This window comes from Equus asinus, chromosome 18, assembly GCF_041296235.1.
Source record: "Equus asinus isolate D_3611 breed Donkey chromosome 18, EquAss-T2T_v2, whole genome shotgun sequence".
Classification (NCBI taxonomy): Eukaryota; Metazoa; Chordata; class Mammalia; order Perissodactyla; family Equidae; genus Equus; species Equus asinus.
Window position 1 is genome coordinate 113,560 of NC_091807.1, and position 24,948 is coordinate 138,507.

Here is a 24,948-nt window from a genome sequence, read left to right on the forward strand (position 1 = left end):
GCGGTGGGAGGGGCGGGGCCCGTCGAGTGGGCGGGGGCGGGCCCGGCGGGAGGGGCGGGGCCCGTCCTTTGGACGGGGGAGGGCCCGGCGGAGGGGCGGGGCCCGGCGGCAACAGAGAAGGGCCCTGGCCACTGGCCTCCCGGGGTGCGGGGTGCGGGGTGCGGGGTGCGGGGCGGCGGGTCGGCCTGCCCCTGGGTCGCTGTGCTCGCGCGGTGGACGCGGCAGCGGCTGCGAGGGCCCGCGGGGAGGGGCGGACGCCTGCTGAGGCCCTGGCCGGGCTGCTGCGGCGAACGCCTCCGACCCCGCGGGCTCGGCCCCGGCCGTGGTGGTTTCCCGCGCGGGAGCTGAGCTGCCCGTCGGCGTGCTACCTGGAGGCTCGGCTGGCCGGCTGCGTCTTCGGTGAGCGGCCCCGCGCTGCCGGCGGGACGGCGTCCGCGCTGGGAGGGCAGCCCAGCGGAGCAGCTCCCCACAGTGTCTCGGCCGGGCGGGCTCGCGGGCCGCGTGTGCAGCCCCGGGGCGCGGCTTGCAGCTCTTCCCGCCCCGGCAGCCTTCCCCGAGGCCGGGCCGGCTCCCCTCGCCCTTCCGCGCGCCCCTCAGCGGCGCTCTCTTCCCGCCTAGGCCCCGACCGAGCCGCCGTCCCCGAGACGGAGTGGAGGAGCCAGGTGCTGCTGACGGTGCGCGCGGTCGAACCCGGCGGCGCGGTCGAAGTCAGCGTCTTTGGACAGCCCCACGGACAAAATCGGGTGAAGGGCGTCCTGCGGAGCCTCGCGGCCTGGCACTGGGAACGGCGCGCCCGAGGTGAGGGTCCGTGAGCCCTGCGGGAGGGGGGCGCCGCGGGCCGGCCGCTGGGCCGCACCTGGCTTCCCGACGGCCTCTCGGAGCCGCCCGGAGCTTCCCGCGGCTTCCAGCTCCGGGCGCGGCGGGCCGCCGCTGGGCGGCCCTGGGCGAGCGGAGGCCGAGCGGGCCCTCGGGCACCTGCGCCGGGACCGCGCGCGCCCTGGCCCCGCGCCGCCCCGGCCAGCCTCAGCCTGCTGAGGCCGTGGTGTCCACACCCCGGGTTCGACCCTCTGCCCTGAGCGAGCGTGCTGCGGCTCCACCGCCCCCTCCGCCCCAAGGACGGAGGGGTGGACAGCCCCGAGCGCTTTCCCTCCTCCAGGGGAGAAGATGGAGCAGCTGGAGGCGTTCTTGAAGGCCCGGGCGCCGCGGCCGCAGCCTCCCGCGCATCTTGTCGCCTGAGCGCTGCCGGGAGCCTTGTGGGAACAGGCCTGCTTTTGCCGGATCCCTTCGGAGAAGCAGGTGTACGCGACCTCTCCAGCCTTCTGGCCTGCGTCTCTTCCGGTAGTGGCTCCATTATTTTGATGCGAACGTGAGTTTGTAGTGTCATTCTAGTAAAGAAATGAGCTTCCCTTTTGCTCTTTGCTCACTTACAACTAACGAATTTATGAAAGACTGACTCTGTTCATTCACGTCCTGACGTGGCAGGGTAAGAGGCTGATAGGTAGTGGTTCTAGTTGTTTTTCTCCTCTTGGTTTCTGCTGTTTTGAAACTCTTAACCCCGTGATGCTTTTATGGTCAGAGTCAGGCCCTCAGGTACCGGGGCAGAGACGCAGGGGCAGTCTGCTTTGGGTTTTCTGCATCATTCGTTCTCAGACTTTAAAAGGGGCCAGAAGCACCTTGAGAGCTTGCTAACACGGTCTCCTAGGCTGCTGCTCCGTGACGCCGATTCCGTACCCTGGGCCCATGAATTCGCACAGCTGACGAGCTCGTGGGTAATACCGGTGTTTCCCCTCTGAGGGCCACCCTTCCGAAGCCGAAGCCGGGGGTTTGGCCCCTGAGGATGGCAGCGAGTGTGCCTTTTCTTCTTGGAGTGGAGCCTCCCTCCGTGCGCAGCGGCGGGTGTTCCAACACGCAGGCTGAGGCTGCCGGCAGTCATTCTGCTGGTGCCTGGATCCAGCCGTGGAGAGAGGGGGTGTCCTGCTGCCGAGCCCGCTGCCTCCTTCTCCCCTGAGGCCTGCAAGGCTGGGTGGCTTTCCCCTTACCCGTTACAATGCTGTGGGCGCTTTGTGCAAACCAGCTCCCACCCCTTGCTGCGTCCCCTTTCAGGAAGCAGAATTCTGGGGGAGAGGTTGCCAAGGGCTGTGTGGCTTCAGACACAACGTTGGAGTGGATTTGCCTCATGCGGTTTCTTCACCCCTTAGCAGTAACAGACTCTAGCTGTCTGCAAGGGTTTTAAACACACACCTGCACAGGCCTTTTAAAACGTGCTGCTTCGATTATGAATGATACTGAATGTTTTCCTGCTTCGCTTCGCGTTTTTGTAAAATGCCTTTACACTTTTTTGCATTCATTCTCACCATTACTTCTTTCAACTCAGAAGATAAGGATTTTTGTCATCTCCATAAGCGTTCTGTAACAAACAGTTGTCTATTATAACCAATATTTTCCAGCCCTTCTCAGGTTTTTTTTTTTTTTTTTGCATATGAGAAATTTGTCCCCCTTACCTCCCCACCCCCTTACGTTTAAGCCCCTGCTTTTTAGGAACTCCTGCTTTTTCTCCTTCTGTAGAAATTTGATAAATATTTCTATAGTTTTGGGGTGGGCCCCGTGGCCGAGTGCTTAAGTTCACGGGCTCCGCTTTGGCAGCCCAGGGTTTCGCCAGTTCGGATCCTGGGTTCAGACCTGGCACAGCTCCTTGGGCCACGCTGAGGTGGCGTCCCACATGGCAGAGCCAGGAGGACGTACAGCTAGGATATACAGCTATGTACTGGGGGGGCTTTGGGGAGAAGAAGAAGAAAAAGGATTGGCAACAGATGTTAGCTCAGGTGCCGATCTTTAAAAATATACATACATGCTTCTACAGATTCTTTTCTAGTGGGATTCCTACAAAGCCATTGAACATTTATGAGTTACTTGGAGGAAGAGGGTTATGTTTAAACTTGTTTCAATTCTCCGAAAATTATCCCAAATTAAATTACAAGGGTGCTGGCCCCGTGGCTGAGTTGTTAAGTTTGCGTGCTCCGCTTTGGCGGCCCAGGGTTCACCGGTTCGGATCCTGGGTGTGGACCTATGCACCACTGGTCAGGCCATGCTGTGGCGGCATCCCACATAGAAGAACTGGAAGGACTTACAACTAGGAAATACAACTATGTACTGGGGCTTTGGGGAGAAAAACCAGAGGAAGATTGGCAACAGAAGTTAGCTCAGAGCCAGTCTTCCTCTCACACACACAGTTACTGAACCGTCCCGCACTCCTTCCATTCTTTGCACACGGTGACACGTTGAAGTCCTAACTCCAGTCCCTCAGAATGGTGACTGTATTTGGAGAAGAGGGCCCTTAAGGAGGTATTTAAGGTAAGATGAGGTCATGTGGGTGGGCCCTTATCCCATGTGACTGATGCCTTTAGAAGCAGAGGAAAGATGGACACGTGTGAGTGCAGAGGAAAGACTTGTGAGGACACAGCAAGAAGGCAGCCATCTGCAAGCCAAGGAGAGAGGCGTCAGGAGAAACTGAACCTGCTGATGCCTTGATCTTGGACTTGTAGCCTCCACAACTTTGAGAAAATAAATCTCTGTTGTTTAAGCCCCCCAGTCGGTTATTTTGTTACGGCAGTCCTGGCAAACTAATACGACATTTAATAGGGTTTTTCTCTGTGTGCCCCTTTGTCTGTATGCCAACACAATGTTTTTACTACCTTCATAAATAACCTTTTACTATCTAAAGGGTAGTTGCTCTGTCATTCTGCCTTTCAGAATTTGGGGGTAATATTAGCTATGTATGTATGTATGTATTAGAGCTTGTATCACATACGGGGTCCTGTGCCAAGCACCTAAATAGGGTGCTTGGGGCATAAGGGACTTGCTAAGGTCATAGAACTAGGGCGTGGGGGTGGGTGAGATTTGAACCAAAACATTAATTCTAGGGTCTGAACTCGTATCTCCACACTATACTTTCCCATTTGCTTTTATTTTTCTCTGCAGCTGAATTTAGACTCATGTCTCACTGTTTTTATTTCTTTTTAAGAGGAATTAGAATCAACCTTAATTTGTGAAGAATCCACAGTATTTGTTCTATTGAAGGACGAGACAAGGTTTTTTCTGACAAGTTGCTGAAACAGAGATATTTAGAAGTACCACAGCCAAAATAAAAATAGCATCACTGACTTTATCTGATGATAAGTGTACTACACGCTCAATAATTTTTAAAGTGAGGCAATATATAAAGTATTACTCAAAAAAGTCTCACTGAGCATATGTTACTTTCAAGTAGCTTTCTATTACTCCAAATGTTTTTTTTCTTTTCTTTTTTTTTGTGGAAGATTAGCCTTGAGCTAACTACTGCCAATCCTCCTCTTTCTGCTGAGGAAGATTGTCCCTGAGCTAACATCCATGCCCATCTTCCTCTACCTTACACGTGGGACGCCTGCCACAGCATGCCTTTTGCCAAGCGGTGCCATGACTGCACCCAGGATCCGAACCAGCGAACCCCGGGCCGCCGAGAAGCGGAACGTGGGAACTTAACCGCTGCCCCACCGGGCCCGCCCCTCCAAATGTTTTTCTATTATTTTGGTAAAGATTTTATTGATACGTAGCATTCATATAAAAACATGCACATCCAAAGTGTGAGAAGATTCGTCAAACAATACAAAGAGACCACATCCATATAGCCAGCAGCCAGAGAAGAAAACCATTACCAGCACTCCAGAAGCCTCCATTTGCCTCCTTCCCAAGGATAACTACTGTTCTGGCTTAAACATAAGTGGAATTGTGGTAAGATTTTTATCCATGTTGCGAGTAGCTGCAGTTCCATATGAATTAACCGTAACCTAGTGTTCTGTTCCGTGCACGTCCACGTTGACTGTTTCCTGTTCAGGCCCAGAACGAATAGCGCTCCTATGAAAATTCTCCTACGTGACTTTTGGTGCGTACGTACACGCATTTCTGTTGAGTATATATCTGGAATTGAAATTGCTGGGTTATAGGGTGTGTGTAAGTTCAAGTTGCCAAGGTGATTGAACCAGCTTATGTTCCTTCCAGCAGCGTACGAGACTTCCAATTGCTCTCCATCTTGGTCAACAGTCAGAATTTTCATTTCAGAGACTTTGGGTATTAGTGCTGTTGTGCTGCAATTTTTAAAATTTTCATTGCTTGATTGGTTATAATTTGCACACTATAAGATTGTGTGTATATAATTAAAATCTTTTTAGGTAAACTTATGACTTGTGCCACTATCACCACAAACCAGTTTGGGAACATTTCCATCACTCCAGAATGCTCCCTTGTGCCTGTTTGCAGTCGGTCATCACCACTGTCTCCAGCTCCCGGCAACCAGTCTGCTTTCTGTCTCTGCAAGTTGCCTTTTCTGAACATTTCATACACATAGAATAGTATAGCTCGTAGGCTTTTGCGTCTGGCTTCTTCATCGAGTTGGAATAGCTCTGCTTTTTCATTGGGGGATTTAGTCCCTTCCAATTTAATGGAATTATCTGTATGATTGGACTTATATCTGCCATTTTGCTTTTTGTTTCCTGTCTTATGTCTTGTTTGTCCTTTTCCTCCTTCATTATTATGTGCTAGATAAATATTTATGTGCCATTTTAATTACTGTTTTTTAAATGATTTTTTTTTTCTTAGTGTCGCTTTAGGGATTGTAAAAATCTTAACTCATTACATTTCACTTCAGATTAGTGAAAACTTATTTCTGATAAAATGTAGAGACTTTCTTTAATTGAAATATCTGTGAATAAATGTAAAAAGGACAAAGGCTAAATCGGTGCCCACATTTGAAGGGAGGGAGGGAGGAAGGAAAAACAACTGAATAAATGGAGACACTGCATTCTTGGATAGCAAAGTCGAGTGTGGCACAGATGTCAATTCTTCCCAGATTAATCTAAAACCTCGATGCGATTCCAATTATAATCGCAACCACGTTTTTAGGGGGTGATGCTGCAGGGTGAGAGCCCTTCTGAAAGCCCAATTATACAGGTGCTTCAGAAGGACTCGGGAAGGCTATAACGAAGGTTTTTCCTAGGTGTCTAATGAAAAATTCGGATGAGGTGAGTAGTACAGATGTACATTAACTGAATCTGAGGTACTAACAGAAGTACACAGGCAGACGTAGAGATAGCCTGTCACATATGCTCCACAACTGAATTCTCAGGTGACTCCGGAGAAGCCGTAAAGAACTGAAATGGTATTCCTTGATACCTTTAGTGAGCCCATTCAAAGACAGACTGTTCACACTACACTATTTGCTGCCGCCAGTGTCCCCTGCCCCCAGAGACGCAGGCAGGATTCTCTGCTCAGACTGTCTGCAGTTCTCTCCCTCCGTTACAAATCCTGCTTTTGTTTTGGATGTTTCCTCATGGTGAGATCTAGGTTATGTATTTTTGGCAAAAATGCTGGGTGAACCATGTTGCGTCTTAGTGCACCACGTCAGGAGGCACACGGGTTTGTCCCCCGCCCCTCCCCCGCTTAGTGATATTTTGAAAGCCGTATTTTGGTCAGAAGCGTGGAGATGAGAAATTCTGATGAGGGAAACAGTGCCGACCTGGCTTAACTAAAGTGGAGCTGCGGGCGGACCTTGAGACGGGCTGTGATGCATGCTGCACAGCTGAGCTCAAAAGTTGTCTGCAGATTCTGTCAACAGTGAAGTTCTCCTCTGATGTCTTTCGTCAGCGTATTCAGAACCTGCCCAGACTGGCCTCTTTACTAACCCTCAGGCATTTTACCTGCAAAAATGTACAAACAAGAGTCACTATTTCCAGACTTGTGTAGTTTTTGCCTTTGTTCCTTGACAATCTTCCGTTGACTGCCTTGGGCCTCAGTTCCCCGAGTCCTCCCGTCTAATTCACCGCCTTCTTTTAGTTGGTAAGATATACTCTTTCATGCATGTATAATGTACATGTAGTCCAAAGGATGAAATGAGCGCTCTACTTCTTCTGCCACACGTCAGCTGGGTGAGCAGTGTGGGATAGGTTGCCAAGAGACCAAAGACAAGACCTGGAAGCATAGAATGAGACATATGGGTTCGCTGGGGAGTTGCTTACAGGGAAGGTCCAGTGGCAGCCGCCTGGACAGGCAATGTGCACCTGCTGCCGCCTCCTGAGAGAAACTTGCTTAAGTAGGCAGGGGAACAAAGCCTGTGTGCTCACCAAGGGGGACTGTCCCTGTATGACCTGCATTCCAAGGACCAGAGCTCCCCACCCCTCCCCCACCCCCGGAGGACGTCTGTCTTCCCTCACACCAGAGGGCCCTTGTGCTAACTCTCCCAAGAGAAAACAGCTGGGTTGGCCAAGCCCAGGACTGTGATCATCATTGAGTGCTGGCATGTAGCCCAGACAAGGAGCCTCAAGGACGCGTGGTTTACAGGGCACACGAGCCAGTGCCCCTACACTAGTGTACCTTAACAGAACAAAACCAGTATTTCGGGAAGCCGTCTGTATATACCTTTTCCCTCAACCAATTTTCTATGTATTTTTGTAGGTTGCTTCATCTGAAAAACAAAGGACCAAGACTTCCAATTGAACAGTGAGAGTAGGCTTGTCTTCTCAGATATTAAAACATTCTGTAAAGCTGCAGAGTTAAAACAGTTGGGTAGATATTGAAGACAGAAAAGTGACACATATGAACATAAAACAGATTGGTAACATTGAGTTTGTGTGAGTATATCAAAAATAGCTTTCATACCATGTAATGAGAAGATAAAGTGGTATGGCCATCTTGTAGGGAAGTTTGGCAATATAACAGTTGTAAAGTTGCTCATTCTTTAACCTAGCAATTCCAATTCTAGGAAGCTCTCCTTTAGAAATATTCCAACGTGGACACAAAGGTGCAAGTAGAAATTCAGTGCAGCAGTTTGTAACTGAGAAATCTGGGAAACAAGTTAATCAGCTAACGGGAAGGGAAAGGTTAAATTAAACTGTCCCTGTCCTCAAGAAAATCAAGCTGTGGAAGAAAACAGTAAGTGCAATTATGTAAGAGTACAAGGTAAGCTGTTAACAGTGGTTTCCCGTAAGAGTAGGTTTGAGAGAGCACATAGGGAGATCTGGGGACTTTGATCTGGGTGAAAACGGGTGGCACTGTCTCATGCCCTGCTTTGGGAGAAATCTACTAGGTTCCTTTTATTGAGGTCACATTGGTATAAATTGGTGAAATTATATAAATTTCAGGTGTACATCATTATATTTTGACTTCTGTATAGACTACATCGTGTTCACCACCAATAGTCTAGTTTTCATCTGTCACTGAACAAATGTACCCCTTTACCCCTTTTACTCTCCCTCCATCCCTCCCCTCTGGTAACCACCAATCTATGCTCTGTTCTGTGTGTTTGTTGTTTTACCTTCCACATATGAGTGAAATAATACCGTATTTGGCTTTCTCTGTTTGACTTATGTCGCTTAACATAATACCCTCAAGGTCCAGCCACGTTGTCGCAAATGGCAAGACTTTATCCTTTTGTTATGGCTGAGTAGTATTCCATTGTATCCATATGCCACATCTTCTTTATCCATTCATCCATTGATGGGCACTTAGGTAGTTTCCAAGTCTTGGCTATTGTGAATAATGCTGCAGTAAACACAGGAGTGCATACAACTCAACAACAACAACAAATTAAAAAATGGGCAGAGGACCTGAACAGACATTTTTCCAAAGGAGATATACAGATGGCCAATAGGCACATGGAAAAATGGTCAACATCACTATTTTGTAGGGAAATGCAAATCAGAACCACAATGAGATATCACTTCATGCCTGTCACAATGGCTATTGTTGAAAAAACAACAAATAACAAGCGTTGGGGAGGATGTGGTGAAAAGGGAACATTTTTGGCAAAACTGCTAGTGGGAATGTAAACTGGAGCAGCCACTATGGAAAACAGTATGAAGATTCCTCAAAAAATTAAGATAGAACTACCATATGATCCAGCTATTCCCCTTCTGGGTATTTATCCAAAGAACATGAAATTAATAATTCTAAAAGATATATGCACTCCTAGGTTTCTTTTTCTAAATTCGATACTTTATATACATAAAGAATTTTACATAACGTCGTTACACCTAAATGCTTTTATTTGAAGTTCAACCTCCTTTTCTTGGCTCTCTCCAATCTCCAAGCAAGGATGTTTACTCATACCATCTTCTTCCTTCACAAAATCGTCTCAGACGTGACTGTATGTGTGTGCGTGTGTTCAGATATTTTTGTCTAAGTTTTGGAATAAAGACTCCTAAATGTTCCATTGGCTTGCTACCTGCCTCTCAGTAATCTTTCTTGTAAAGGAGAGAATCTGACATTCCGGTCATGTGGGTACTATGTAGAGGAAAAACAAAACAAAACAAAAAACATTGAGAACTAAGGTTCTAGTCTGATGTAGCCTCAGTTGGAACTTTGAGTCTACACTGATTTTGAGTCTTAAATGTTTCAAGTTCACTCCACCTAGGTTTTTCTTTGCCTCTTCTAAAAAGACTTAATAGCCTACTGTACATTCACCTTTGCATCTTTATTTCCCTTACTATAAACGGTCATTTAAAATTGGAGTGACCATCTATTAGCAGCGATCCAAAAGTCTATGATAGACATGCCACTCCCTGGGCTCTAAAGTTAGGTTTCCTTGAATTTTTAAAGTGAACGTTTGGTAACACTAAGATTAATGCGCGCTCTTGTCTTTTAACCCTAGCACCCAGCTGTTATGAGTTTGCTTCCTTCTTCCAGCAAAGGCACAGACATCCCAGTCGCCAGGAAAACGTGATGGATTGGCAATCATACTACAATATGTAACTGTACAAATTAACACGTGGTACATCTTAAATTTACACAATGTTCTATATCAAATATGTTTCAATTAAAAAAAAAAGAGGGTTCCACTGCCGCCCACGCCAGGGCTCCCAGCTGCTGGGGTTGCTAAGGGCAGAGTCACCAGCACTGCTTGTGTCTCGCTGCTGTCAAACCTCAGTGAAGGTCAGTGACCCTGGCAAGCCTTGAGGGGGCTCTTCCTCCCACTCTCCCCCTCCTCGCGCTGGCTTGCTGCTCACAGCGCCTACGCCGCACGCCCAGCCGCGAGGCCGGCTGGGAACCACGCGCTCGCGCGCCGCGCCGCCTTGAGGAGAGACCCCGCAGGCTGGGCGAGCTCTCCCCGCCAGGACGACTCCACGGGCCGCGCGCCCTCTCACCTGGCAGAGCCAGGCGTACGCGGGTAAAAGGCGCAAGGGAAGCACCTGCGTGGCCGGAAAACGGCGGCGTGGGGTCAGCTAGAAATCCCAGCGAGCGCACCTGCCTCTGGAGAGAAATCAGCCTAGAGCTCATATTGGCTGCTGAAGGAACGTGCCTCTCCCTCCCCTTCCACTGGCAATTAAGAGACGTTAGGGAAACTCCATTCTTCATTAAGGAGGTTCAGCTCTTTATTACAACTCTTTGTATTCGTATTTGCAAACACTGAACATGGATGGGGGACGAAGAACAACCCACCCACGCTCCAGATAGAGGCAACGCTAAAGTGGAAGCCCCTCTCTCACCCCAGGCGGAAATGCCTTCATAAGAGGGTGACCTGGCCCTGGGTGGTGTCCCGGGAGCCCTGCGTTGCCGCCTCCCGGAAGGCCTCGCGGGAGCTCTGCTTTCCCGCTTCCTGGGCAGGGGCCTTCTCTGAGCCTGGAAGAAGAAGATGAGATCATCTCACCTGTGGCCCCATACTCTTTCCACAAATAGAGTCATCCGCAGCGGCTGCGGGGGTTGGGAACCGGAATCTGAAAGCAGCGGGTCAATTTGGCCTTGGTGATCCCTTGATCTAGAGGGGATTGGGGAGGGGGGGAGGACATAGTGGTGACTGGGCACATGTGTGTGGTGATAGATTATAATTTGCCTTTGGGTGGTGAAGCTGATGTATACTACACAGAAATCAAAATATCATGATATACACCTGAAATTTATATGATATTATAAATCAATGTTACTGTAATAAAAAAAATTTTAAAGAAAAACTGAAACACCAGGCTTGTGGCAATGAAAGAGGTTGAATATCTAAAGGCAGACAGAAGAGGTGGGAGTTAGGACTCAGATCCACCTCCTCAAAGGGAGTGTCGACGAAAATAATCCATAACCAATCTATAAATGAAAATTTGGGTGAGTTTACTGAGCTTAAATTTTAGGATTATAACCTGGGAGAGTCTTTCCACAAAGGAAGAGAGCACTCCAAAGAAGTGAGGGTACACAGGGTAGTTATATACCCTCAAAGAGGGTGTTTCGCATATGACTGAAATGTCCCTCCCACAATAGTCACAAGATTGCCCTGTCTGCACAGCGCTTGATGGACACAGCAGGGAGTGGGTCTGCTATCTTGGTGGGCATAGCAGGAGGCAAGTCTATTGTCTCGAGCTGCGTGGTCACAGGTGAGCACAGCAATCAGTTTCTAGCCTAAGGAAAGATACTTAATCCTTAAGGAGATGCCAACATTGGGAGGGGGAGGGAAGTTGCACCTTTATCTCAAGGGCCTTTTGCTCTTGCCATAGGGAATCTCTAAAGCAGATATACAATGTGTGCTCAACGGCCTCTGTCAGGCCCTTTTGGAAAGGCAAGGTCAGGCCGAATTAGGTTTACACCAAATGACTTCCTCATATACTCCAATATATCCTATTACTTGCCATTTTTATTTGTCAGGAGAAATGCAGGAGTTTTTATCTGCAGTTGTAGGTAGCGGAGTGGAGTGCATGGCCATGGTGGTGGGCACATTCCCACCAGCATGTTTGGCCTTAAAGACTGAGTTTCTTTTTCCTTGACCTTCTGGACTTTTCTGGTTACTTCTCATCTTCAGCCTGTGTTTGGCCTTGTGAGGCTGCAGCTTGATGTCTGGACCTTGACTCCCTGGGAAAGGCAGCTCACTCATACACTAAGGAGGGACAGAAAGACCTGGTTGTGTTAAACAACAGTTGGTTGTGCTGAATGTGCACAGCTGCAGTTAGCAAAGCTTATCTCAAACGTTTTTTGCTCTAGCGGAGATTTTTTAACTTCTTTGTGCTGGGTTTCACTTTCCTCCTCCGGTGTCCAGAGCACACGGACCATCTTCTGTTGGGTGTACTCAACTGTCTCTGACAGGTTAAGGAAGAACCTGGAAATGTGGTGGCCTCTGGGGAGGGAACTTATCTGTCAGGGCTCAGGAGGAATTGTCTGTAGAGCTATTAGCTGGTGTGCCCCTTTAAAAACCAGGTGTCCTTGAGGGTCATGTCTGGACTCTGCCCCAGCGCTCATGATGATAACAGTCCTGGTTTGGCCAACCCAGCTGCTTTCTCATGGGAGAGAGCACCAAGACCCTCACAGGCTGAGAGAAGACGGAGGCCCTCCAGGGCGGGGGATGGGGGACTGGGGACAGGGGGCGGGGGCACTGGTCCTTGGAATGCAGGTTGTACTGGGACAGTGCCCCTCGGCAAGCATGCAGCCCTTGCTCCTCTGCCTACCTAAGCAAGCTTCTCTCAGGGGTCAGGGGGTGGTATCGGATGCACATTGCCTGTCTAGCCAGCCACCACTGGACCTTCCCTTTAAGTAACTCCCAGTAAACCCCTATGTCTCATTCTCAGGGTCTTTTCTTCTGTCTCTCGGCAACCTATCCCACACTGCTCACCCAATCGGGCATGTGGTGGGACAGTGGGGCTGGGGGGGGGGGGGACTTACTTTAGCCCTTGAATATCTTTTTTACTCCTTGAGTTTTTTCTTTTTCTTTGTTTCTGAAATTTTTTGAGGTAACATTGATTTATATTATATAAATTTGAGGTGTACGTTGTTGCATTTCAATTCTGTAGAGACTACAATGTGGTGATCACCCAAAGTATAGTTTCCATCACCATACAAATGTGCCCCAGTTTTTGCTTTTTCTATGCATGTAAGTAGATTTCCCATTAGTTATTCTAGAGCCAACCCTGAAGGCCTAGTGGTTAACATTTGGAGCTCTCACTGCTTCCACCACCTGAGTTGTTTCCCAGTGGCAGAACCATACCACCCCTCTGTCAGTTGCCATGCTGTGGTGGGAGCTCACACAGAAGGACTTACAACTAGGATATATAACCACACACTAGGGCTTTGAAGAGAGGAAAACAAAAGTTATTCCAGCCTCCCAGGAATGCCAAACTGGTTCCATCAAAACTGAAAGGCACCTGAGTCTCTGCAAATATCACTTTGCTCCTCTGAAGGATATTGTCCTGATGTCGGATCTTCCCTATCTCCCTGAGTCCACACTTAAGGTTGCTGCAGCTTCCCAGATGGTAGCCTTACGCCAGGAGCTCTGCCCTTCCCTCCCAGCACACGGGAAAAGGGCAGATCCCAACGTAGGCATCGCTGCGAGAGTGTCCCAGGTGCTCAACTCAGTGCCCCTGCACCATCCGGGGAAGACGTCTAGGATGCCAGGTTTGGGAGGCGAGGCCTTGAATCCAATGGGAAGGCCCTAATGGGGAGGGGCTTGCCAAAAACCCTTCAAATAAGGCAGAGGCCAGGGCGCTACTGCGGCAGTCGGTCCCAACGGCAGCCTTAGGGTTTACAACTGTACCACGGTCCCTGCGGGGCCCACCAAAGCATGGCTACTCCCAAGCGGTTTACCACGCTCCTGCAGCTGGAGCAGCAAGAAGGGACTCTATTTGAGGTGCTCGGTAACCCCACCAAGCGGCCCTACTGGTTCCACTCCGTGTACCTGAAGAGTCCAAAAGCAGTTCATCTTGAGGCATGGCTGGTGGAAGCAATCTTTGGTGAGTGGGCCTGAGAGGGGCAGCGATGCTGCTTCCTCCCTATCCCATCCCCCAGAGTGGCTGGGCACCTTGGCAAGCCTGTCCTGTGGCCCGGGCCCCAATCCAGGCCCCTCCGCACCCCACCTCCTTCACTTCCTTCATCACCGCCCCCAAGCACCACCCCTGGAGACCTCTTTGTCTCCTGCGCAGGCCCAGGCGGAGAGCACATTCCGCACGTCGAGTGTGTGTCGCAAACCCTGCTTCACGTTAATCAGTGGGGCCGCGAAGGCGAGGCTGAGATCTTGATATTTGGTCGGCCTGATTACCAGAAGGATGTATGCAAGATGATCATGAGCTTGGCTGACTATCACCGCCAACTCCAGGCACAAAGTATGGGCTGGGGAGAGCGAGGGTGCCCCGGGCAGGCCCTGGTTCCTTGGGAGGGATCCTGATGCTTCCTGGCTGTGGTTGGGCGGCAGTCTCATCCTTAGCTCGCCCAAGAGAAGTTTTCTTCTTTGCAAGGGATCTCCAAGGCCGAATTGACCCGCTGCTTTCAGATTCCGGTTCCCAACCCCCGCAGCCGCTGCGGATGACTCTATTTGTGGAAAGAGTATGGGGCCACAGGTGAGATGATCTCATCTTCTTCTTCCAGGCTCAGAGAAGGCCCCTGCCCAGGAAGCGGGAAAGCAGAGCTCCCGCGAGGCCTTCCGGGAGGCGGCAACGCAGGGCTCCCGGGACACCACCCAGGGCCAGGTCACCCTCTTATGAAGGCATTTCCGCCTGGGGTGAGAGAGGGGCTTCCACTTTAGCGTTGCCTCTATCTGGAGCGTGGGTGGGTTGTTCTTCGTCCCCCATCCATGTTCAGTGTTTGCAAATACGAATACAAAGAGTTGTAATAAAGAGCTGAACCTCCTTAATGAAGAATGGAGTTTCCCTAACGTCTCTTAATTGCCAGTGGAAGGGGAGGGAGAGGCACGTTCCTTCAGCAGCCAATATGAGCTCTAGGCTGATTTCTCTCCAGAGGCAGGTGCGCTCGCTGGGATTTCTAGCTGACCCCACGCCGCCGTTTTCCGGCCACGCAGGTGCTTCCCTTGCGCCTTTTACCCGCGTACGCCTGGCTCTGCCAGGTGAGAGGGCGCGCGGCCCGTGGAGTCGTCCTGGCGGGGAGAGCTCGCCCAGCCTGCGGGGTCTCTCCTCAAGGCGGCGCGGCGCGCGAGCGCGTGGTTCCCAGCCGGCCTCGCGGCTGGGCGTGCGGCGTAGGCGCTGTGAGCAGCAAGCCAGCGCGAGGAGGGGGAGAGTGGGAGGAAGAGCCCCCTCAAGGCTCGCCAGGGTCACTGACCTTCACTGAGGTTTGACAGCAGCGAGACACAAGCAGTGCTGGTGACTCTGCCCTTAGCAACCCCAGCAGCTGGGAGCCCTGGCGTGGGCGGCAGTGGAACCCTCTTTTTTTTTTAATTGAAACATATTTGATATAGAACATTGTGTAAATTTAAGATGTACCACGTGTTAATTTGTACAGTTACATATTGTAGTATGATTGCCAATCCATCACGTTTTCCTGGCGACTGGGATGTCTGTGCCTTTGCTGGAAGAAGGAAGCAAACTCATAACAGCTGGGTGCTAGGGTTAAAAGACAAGAGCGCGCATTAATCTTAGTGTTACCAAACGTTCACTTTAAAAATTCAAGGAAACCTAACTTTAGAGCCCAGGGAGTGGCATGTCTATCATAGACTTTTGGATCGCTGCTAATAGATGGTCACTCCAATTTTAAATGACCGTTTATAGTAAGGGAAATAAAGATGCAAAGGTGAATGTACAGTAGGCTATTAAGTCTTTTTAGAAGAGGCAAAGAAAAACCTAGGTGGAGTGAACTTGAAACATTTAAGACTCAAAATCAGTGTAGACTCAAAGTTCCAACTGAGGCTACATCAGACTAGAACCTTAGTTCTCAATGTTTTTTGTTTTGTTTTGTTTTTCCTCTACATAGTACCCACATGACCGGAATGTCAGATTCTCTCCTTTACAAGAAAGATTACTGAGAGGCAGGTAGCAAGCCAATGGAACATTTAGGAGTCTTTATTCCAAAACTTAGACAAAAATATCTGAACACACGCACACACATACAGTCACGTCTGAGACGATTTTGTGAAGGAAGAAGATGGTATGAGTAAACATCCTTGCTTGGAGATTGGAGAGAGCCAAGAAAAGGAGGTTGAACTTCAAATAAAAGCATTTAGGTGTAACGACGTTATGTAAAATTCTTTATGTATATAAAGTATCGAATTTAGAAAAAGAAACCTAGGAGTGCATATATCTTTTAGAATTATTAATTTCATGTTCTTTGGATAAATACCCAGAAGGGGAATAGCTGGATCATATGGTAGTTCTATCTTAATTTTTTGAGGAATCTTCATACTGTTTTCCATAGTGGCTGCTCCAGTTTACATTCCCACTAGCAGTTTTGCCAAAAATGTTCCCTTTTCACCACATCCTCCCCAACGCTTGTTATTTGTTGTTTTTTCAACAATAGCCATTGTGACAGGCATGAAGTGATATCTCATTGTGGTTCTGATTTGCATTTCCCTACAAAATAGTGATGTTGACCATTTTTCCATGTGCCTATTGGCCATCTGTATATCTCCTTTGGAAAAATGTCTGTTCAGGTCCTCTGCCCATTTTTTAATTTGTTGTTGTTGTTGAGTTGTATGCACTCCTGTGTTTACTGCAGCATTATTCACAATAGCCAAGACTTGGAAACTACCTAAGTGCCCATCAATGGATGAATGGATAAAGAAGATGTGGCATATGGATACAATGGAATACTACTCAGCCATAACAAAAGGATAAAGTCTTGCCATTTGCGACAACGTGGCTGGACCTTGAGGGTATTATGTTAAGCGACATAAGTCAAACAGAGAAAGCCAAATACGGTATTATTTCACTCATATGTGGAAGGTAAAACAACAAACACACAGAACAGAGCATAGATTGGTGGTTACCAGAGGGGAGGGATGGAGGGAGAGTAAAAGGGGTAAAGGGGTACATTTGTTCAGTGACAGATGAAAACTAGACTATTGGTGGTGAACACGATGTAGTCTATACAGAAGTCAAAATATAATGATGTACACCTGAAATTTATATAATTTCACCAATTTATACCAATGTGACCTCAATAAAAGAAGGAACCTAGTAGATTTCTCCCAAAGCAGGGCATGAGACAGTGCCACCCGTTTTCACCCAGATCAAAGTCCCCAGATCTCCCTATGTGCTCTCTCAAACCTACTCTTACGGGAAACCACTGTTAACAGCTTACCTTGTACTCTTACATAATTGCACTTACTGTTTTCTTCCACAGCTTGATTTTCTTGAGGACAGGGACAGTTTAATTTAACCTTTCCCTTCCCGTTAGCTGATTAACTTGTTTCCCAGATTTCTCAGTTACAAACTGCTGCACTGAATTTCTACTTGCACCTTTGTGTCCACGTTGGAATATTTCTAAAGGAGAGCTTCCTAGAATTGGAATTGCTAGGTTAAAGAATGAGCAACTTTACAACTGTTATATTGCCAAACTTCCCTACAAGATGGCCATACCACTTTATCTTCTCATTACATGGTATGAAAGCTATTTTTGATATACTCACACAAACTCAATGTTACCAATCTGTTTTATGTTCATATGTGTCACTTTTCTGTCTTCAATATCTACCCAACTGTTTTAACTCTGCAGCTTTACAGAATGTTTTAATATCTGAGAAGACAAGCCTACTCTCACTGTTCAATTGGAAGTCTTGGTCCTTTGTTTTTCAGATGAAGCAACCTACAAAAATACATAGAAAATTGGTTGAGGGAAAAGGTATATACAGACGGCTTCCCGAAATACTGGTTTTGTTCTGTTAAGGTACACTAGTGTAGGGGCACTGGCTCGTGTGCCCTGTAAACCACGCGTCCTTGAGGCTCCTTGTCTGGGCTACATGCCAGCACTCAATGATGATCACAGTCCTGGGCTTGGCCAACCCAGCTGTTTTCTCTTGGGAGAGTTAGCACAAGGGCCCTCTGGTGTGAGGGAAGACAGACGTCCTCCGGGGGTGGGGGAGGGGTGGGGAGCTCTGGTCCTTGGAATGCAGGTCATACAGGGACAGTCCCCCTTGGTGAGCACACAGGCTTTGTTCCCCTGCCTACTTAAGCAAGTTTCTCTCAGGAGGCGGCAGCAGGTGCACATTGCCTGTCCAGGCGGCTGCCACTGGACCTTCCCTGTAAGCAACTCCCCAGCGAACCCATATGTCTCATTCTATGCTTCCAGGTCTTGTCTTTGGTCTCTTGGCAACCTATCCCACACTGCTCACCCAGCTGACGTGTGGCAGAAGAAGTAGAGCGCTCATTTCATCCTTTGGACTACATGTACATTATACATGCATGAAAGAGTATATCTTACCAACTAAAAGAAGGCGGTGAATTAGACGGGAGGACTCGGGGAACTGAGGCCCAAGGCAGTCAACGGAAGATTGTCAAGGAACAAAGGCAAAAACTACACAAGTCTGGAAATAGTGACTCTTGTTTGTACATTTTTGCAGGTAAAATGCCTGAGGGTTAGTAAAGAGGCCAGTCTGGGCAGGTTCTGAATACGCTGACGAAAGACATCAGAGGAGAACTTCACTGTTGACAGAATCTGCAGACAACTTTTGAGCTCAGCTGTGCAGCATGCATCACAGCCCGTCTCAAGGTCCGCCCGCAGCTCCACTTTAGTTAAGCCAGGTCGGCACTGTTTCCCTCATCAGAATTTCTCATCTCCACGCTTCTGACCAAAATACGGCTTTCAAAATATCACTAAGCGGGGGAGGGGCGGGGGACAAACCCGTGTGCCTCCTGACGTGGTGCACTAAGACGCAACATGGTTCACCCAGCATTTTTGCCAAAAATACATAACCTAGATCTCACCATGAGGAAACATCCAAAACAAAAGCAGGATTTGTAACGGAGGGAGAGAACTGCAGACAGTCTGAGCAGAGAATCCTGCCTGCGTCTCTGGGGGCAGGGGACACTGGCGGCAGCAAATAGTGTAGTGTGAACAGTCTGTCTTTGAATGGGCTCACTAAAGGTATCAAGGAATACCATTTCAGTTCTTTACGGCTTCTCCGGAGTCACCTGAGAATTCAGTTGTGGAGCATATGTGACAGGCTATCTCTACGTCTGCCTGTGTACTTCTGTTAGTACCTCAGATTCAGTTAATGTACATCTGTACTACTCACCTCATCCGAATTTTTCATTAGACACCTAGGAAAAACCTTCGTTATAGCCTTCCCGAGTCCTTCTGAAGCACCTGTATAATTGGGCTTTCAGAAGGGCTCTCACCCTGCAGCATCACCCCCTAAAAACGTGGTTGCGATTATAATTGGAATCGCATCGAGGTTTTAGATTAATCTGGGAAGAATTGACATCTGTGCCACACTCGACTTTGCTATCCAAGAATGCAGTGTCTCCATTTATTCAGTTGTTTTTCCTTCCTCCCTCCCTCCCTTCAAATGTGGGCACCGATTTAGCCTTTGTCCTTTTTACATTTATTCACAGATATTTCAATTAAAGAAAGTCTCTACATTTTATCAGAAATAAGTTTTCACTAATCTGAAGTGAAATGTAATGAGTTAAGATTTTTACAATCCCTAAAGCGACACTAAGAAAAAAAAAATCATTTAAAAAACAGTAATTAAAATGGCACATAAATATTTATCTAGCACATAATAATGAAGGAGGAAAAGGACAAACAAGACATAAGACAGGAAACAAAAAGCAAAATGGCAGATATAAGTCCAATCATACAGATAATTCCATTAAATTGGAAGGGACTAAATCCCCCAATGAAAAAGCAGAGCTATTCCAACTCGATGAAGAAGCCAGACGCAAAAGCCTACGAGCTATACTATTCTATGTGTATGAAATGTTCAGAAAAGGCAACTTGCAGAGACAGAAAGCAGACTGGTTGCCGGGAGCTGGAGACAGTGGTGATGACCGACTGCAAACAGGCACAAGGGAGCATTCTGGAGTGATGGAAATGTTCCCAAACTGGTTTGTGGTGATAGTGGCACAAGTCATAAGTTTACCTAAAAAGATTTTAATTATATACACACAATCTTATAGTGTGCAAATTATAACCAATCAAGCAATGAAAATTTTAAAAATTGCAGCACAACAGCACTAATACCCAAAGTCTCTGAAATGAAAATTCTGACTGTTGACCAAGATGGAGAGCAATTGGAAGTCTCGTACGCTGCTGGAAGGAACATAAGCTGGTTCAATCACCTTGGCAACTTGAACTTACACACACCCTATAACCCAGCAATTTCAATTCCAGATATATACTCAACAGAAATGCGTGTACGTACGCACCAAAAGTCACATAGGAGAATTTTCATAGGAGCGCTATTCGTTCTGGGCCTGAACAGGAAACAGTCAACGTGGACGTGCACGGAACAGAACACTAGGTTACGGTTAATTCATATGGAACTGCAGCTACTCGCAACATGGATAAAAATCTTACCACAATTCCACTTATGTTTAAGCCAGAACAGTAGTTATCCTTGGGAAGGAGGCAAATGGAGGCTTCTGGAGTGCTGGTAATGGTTTTCTTCTCTGGCTGCTGGCTATATGGATGTGGTCTCTTTGTATTGTTTGACGAATCTTCTCACACTTTGGATGTGCATGTTTTTATATGAATGCTACGTATCAATAAAATCTTTACCAAAATAATAGAAAAACATTTGGAGGGGCGGGCCCGGTGGGGCAGCGGTTAAGTTCCCACGTTCCGCTTCTCGGCGGCCCGGGGTTCGCTGGTTCGGATCCTGGGTGCAGTCATGGCACCGCTTGGCAAAAGGCATGCTGTGGCAGGCGTCCCACGTGTAAGGTAGAGGAAGATGGGCATGGATGTTAGCTCAGGGACAATCTTCCTCAGCAGAAAGAGGAGGATTGGCAGTAGTTAGCTCAAGGCTAATCTTCCACAAAAAAAAAGAAAAGAAAAAAAACATTTGGAGTAATAGAAAGCTACTTGAAAGTAACATATGCTCAGTGAGACTTTTTTGAGTAATACTTTATATATTGCCTCACTTTAAAAATTATTGAGCGTGTAGTACACTTATCATCAGATAAAGTCAGTGATGCTATTTTTATTTTGGCTGTGGTACTTCTAAATATCTCTGTTTCAGCAACTTGTCAGAAAAAACCTTGTCTCGTCCTTCAATAGAACAAATACTGTGGATTCTTCACAAATTAAGGTTGATTCTAATTCCTCTTAAAAAGAAATAAAAACAGTGAGACATGAGTCTAAATTCAGCTGCAGAGAAAAATAAAAGCAAATGGGAAAGTATAGTGTGGAGATACGAGTTCAGACCCTAGAATTAATGTTTTGGTTCAAATCTCACCCACCCCCACGCCCTAGTTCTATGACCTTAGCAAGTCCCTTATGCCCCAAGCACCCTATTTAGGTGCTTGGCACAGGACCCCGTATGTGATACAAGCTCTAATACATACATACATACATAGCTAATATTACCCCCAAATTCTGAAAGGCAGAATGACAGAGCAACTACCCTTTAGATAGTAAAAGGTTATTTATGAAGGTAGTAAAAACATTGTGTTGGCATACAGACAAAGGGGCACACAGAGAAAAACCCTATTAAATGTCGTATTAGTTTGCCAGGACTGCCGTAACAAAATAACCGACTGGGGGGCTTAAACAACAGAGATTTATTTTCTCAAAGTTGTGGAGGCTACAAGTCCAAGATCAAGGCATCAGCAGGTTCAGTTTCTCCTGACGCCTCTCTCCTTGGCTTGCAGATGGCTGCCTTCTTGCTGTGTCCTCACAAGTCTTTCCTCTGCACTCACACGTGTCCATCTTTCCTCTGCTTCTAAAGGCATCAGTCACATGGGATAAGGGCCCACCCACATGACCTCATCTTACCTTAAATACCTCCTTAAGGGCCCTCTTCTCCAAATACAGTCACCATTCTGAGGGACTGGAGTTAGGACTTCAACGTGTCACCGTGTGCAAAGAATGGAAGGAGTGCGGGACGGTTCAGTAACTGTGTGTGTGAGAGGAAGACTGGCTCTGAGCTAACTTCTGTTGCCAATCTTCCTCTGGTTTTTCTCCCCAAAGCCCCAGTACATAGTTGTATTTCCTAGTTGTAAGTCCTTCCAGTTCTTCTATGTGGGATGCCGCCACAGCATGGCCTGACCAGTGGTGCATAGGTCCACACCCAGGATCCGAACCGGTGAACCCTGGGCCGCCAAAGCGGAGCACGCAAACTTAACAACTCAGCCACGGGGCCAGCACCCTTGTAATTTAATTTGGGATAATTTTCGGAGAATTGAAACAAGTTTAAACATAACCCTCTTCCTCCAAGTAACTCATAAATGTTCAATGGCTTTGTAGGAATCCCACTAGAAAAGAATCTGTAGAAGCATGTATGTATATTTTTAAAGATCGGCACCTGAGCTAACATCTGTTGCCAATCCTTTTTCTTCTTCTTCTCCCCAAAGCCCCCCCAGTACATAGCTGTATATCCTAGCTGTACGTCCTCCTGGCTCTGCCATGTGGGACGCCACCTCAGCGTGGCCCAAGGAGCTGTGCCAGGTCTGAACCCAGGATCCGAACTGGCGAAACCCTGGGCTGCCAAAGCGGAGCCCGTGAACTTAAGCACTCGGCCACGGGGCCCACCCCAAAACTATAGAAATATTTATCAAATTTCTACAGAAGGAGAAAAAGCAGGAGTTCCTAAAAAGCAGGGGCTTAAACGTAAGGGGGTGGGGAGGTAAGGGGGACAAATTTCTCATATGCAAAAAAAAAAAAAAAAACCTGAGAAGGGCTGGAAAATATTGGTTATAATAGACAACTGTTTGTTACAGAACGCTTATGGAGATGACAAAAATCCTTATCTTCTGAGTTGAAAGAAGTAATGGTGAGAATGAATGCAAAAAAGTGTAAAGGCATTTTACAAAAACGCGAAGCGAAGCAGGAAAACATTCAGTATCATTCATAATCGAAGCAGCACGTTTTAAAAGGCCTGTGCAGGTGTGTGTTTAAAACCCTTGCAGACAGCTAGAGTCTGTTACTGCTAAGGGGTGAAGAAACCGCATGAGGCAAATCCACTCCAACGTTGTGTCTGAAGCCACACAGCCCTTGGCAACCTCTCCCCCAGAATTCTGCTTCCTGAAAGGGGACGCAGCAAGGGGTGGGAGCTGGTTTGCACAAAGCGCCCACAGCATTGTAACGGGTAAGGGGAAAGCCACCCAGCCTTGCAGGCCTCAGGGGAGAAGGAGGCAGCGGGCTCGGCAGCAGGACACCCCCTCTCTCCACGGCTGGATCCAGGCACCAGCAGAATGACTGCCGGCAGCCTCAGCCTGCGTGTTGGAACACCCGCCGCTGCGCACGGAGGGAGGCTCCACTCCAAGAAGAAAAGGCACACTCGCTGCCATCCTCAGGGGCCAAACCCCCGGCTTCGGCTTCGGAAGGGTGGCCCTCAGAGGGGAAACACCGGTATTACCCACGAGCTCGTCAGCTGTGCGAATTCATGGGCCCAGGGTACGGAATCGGCGTCACGGAGCAGCAGCCTAGGAGACCGTGTTAGCAAGCTCTCAAGGTGCTTCTGGCCCCTTTTAAAGTCTGAGAACGAATGATGCAGAAAACCCAAAGCAGACTGCCCCTGCGTCTCTGCCCCGGTACCTGAGGGCCTGACTCTGACCATAAAAGCATCACGGGGTTAAGAGTTTCAAAACAGCAGAAACCAAGAGGAGAAAAACAACTAGAACCACTACCTATCAGCCTCTTACCCTGCCACGTCAGGACGTGAATGAACAGAGTCAGTCTTTCATAAATTCGTTAGTTGTAAGTGAGCAAAGAGCAAAAGGGAAGCTCATTTCTTTACTAGAATGACACTACAAACTCACGTTCGCATCAAAATAATGGAGCCACTACCGGAAGAGACGCAGGCCAGAAGGCTGGAGAGGTCGCGTACACCTGCTTCTCCGAAGGGATCCGGCAAAAGCAGGCCTGTTCCCACAAGGCTCCCGGCAGCGCTCAGGCGACAAGATGCGCGGGAGGCTGCGGCCGCGGCGCCCGGGCCTTCAAGAACGCCTCCAGCTGCTCCATCTTCTCCCCTGGAGGAGGGAAAGCGCTCGGGGCTGTCCACCCCTCCGTCCTTGGGGCGGAGGGGGCGGTGGAGCCGCAGCACGCTCGCTCAGGGCAGAGGGTCGAACCCGGGGTGTGGACACCACGGCCTCAGCAGGCTGAGGCTGGCCGGGGCGGCGCGGGGCCAGGGCGCGCGCGGTCCCGGCGCAGGTGCCCGAGGGCCCGCTCGGCCTCCGCTCGCCCAGGGCCGCCCAGCGGCGGCCCGCCGCGCCCGGAGCTGGAAGCCGCGGGAAGCTCCGGGCGGCTCCGAGAGGCCGTCGGGAAGCCAGGTGCGGCCCAGCGGCCGGCCCGCGGCGCCCCCCTCCCGCAGGGCTCACGGACCCTCACCTCGGGCGCGCCGTTCCCAGTGCCAGGCCGCGAGGCTCCGCAGGACGCCCTTCACCCGATTTTGTCCGTGGGGCTGTCCAAAGACGCTGACTTCGACCGCGCCGCCGGGTTCGACCGCGCGCACCGTCAGCAGCACCTGGCTCCTCCACTCCGTCTCGGGGACGGCGGCTCGGTCGGGGCCTAGGCGGGAAGAGAGCGCCGCTGAGGGGCGCGCGGAAGGGCGAGGGGAGCCGGCCCGGCCTCGGGGAAGGCTGCCGGGGCGGGAAGAGCTGCAAGCCGCGCCCCGGGGCTGCACACGCGGCCCGCGAGCCCGCCCGGCCGAGACACTGTGGGGAGCTGCTCCGCTGGGCTGCCCTCCCAGCGCGGACGCCGTCCCGCCGGCAGCGCGGGGCCGCTCACCGAAGACGCAGCCGGCCAGCCGAGCCTCCAGGTAGCACGCCGACGGGCAGCTCAGCTCCCGCGCGGGAAACCACCACGGCCGGGGCCGAGCCCGCGGGGTCGGAGGCGTTCGCCGCAGCAGCCCGGCCAGGGCCTCAGCAGGCGTCCGCCCCTCCCCGCGGGCCCTCGCAGCCGCTGCCGCGTCCACCGCGCGAGCACAGCGACCCAGGGGCAGGCCGACCCGCCGCCCCGCACCCCGCACCCCGCACCCCGCACCCCGGGAGGCCAGTGGCCAGGGCCCTTCTCTGTTGCCGCCGGGCCCCGCCCCTCCGCCGGGCCCTCCCCCGTCCAAAGGACGGGCCCCGCCCC

General features: G+C 49.5%; 3 protein-coding genes across 3 annotated transcripts; 2 read left to right on the top strand and 1 right to left on the bottom strand.

Annotated features, from left to right (window-relative positions):
- Positions 1–68: 68 nt before the first annotated feature.
- On the top strand, positions 69–3,720 carry LOC106846562 (oocyte-expressed protein homolog; the record flags this gene model as incomplete). Its single annotated transcript, XM_044750561.2, has 3 exons — positions 69–399; positions 619–798; positions 1,157–3,720. Coding segments are annotated over 3 exons (591 nt in total), but the record flags the coding sequence as incomplete, so codon positions are not given.
- Positions 3,721–13,417: 9,697 nt separating this feature from the next.
- On the top strand, positions 13,418–14,301 carry LOC106846554 (KH domain-containing protein 3). The gene is made up of 2 exons (XM_014865417.3): positions 13,418–13,721; positions 13,911–14,301. The coding sequence occupies exons 1-2, from the start codon at positions 13,553–13,555 to the stop codon at positions 14,150–14,152; spliced, it is 411 nt and encodes a 136-aa protein (XP_014720903.2). The 5' UTR covers positions 13,418–13,552; the 3' UTR covers positions 14,153–14,301.
- A 6,978-nt stretch (positions 14,302–21,279) lies between these two features.
- On the bottom strand, positions 21,280–24,931 carry LOC139040953 (oocyte-expressed protein homolog; the record flags this gene model as incomplete). The annotated part of the gene is made up of 3 exons (XM_070488653.1): positions 21,280–23,843; positions 24,202–24,381; positions 24,601–24,931. Coding segments are annotated over 3 exons (591 nt in total), but the record flags the coding sequence as incomplete, so codon positions are not given.
- Positions 24,932–24,948: the final 17 nt, after the last annotated feature.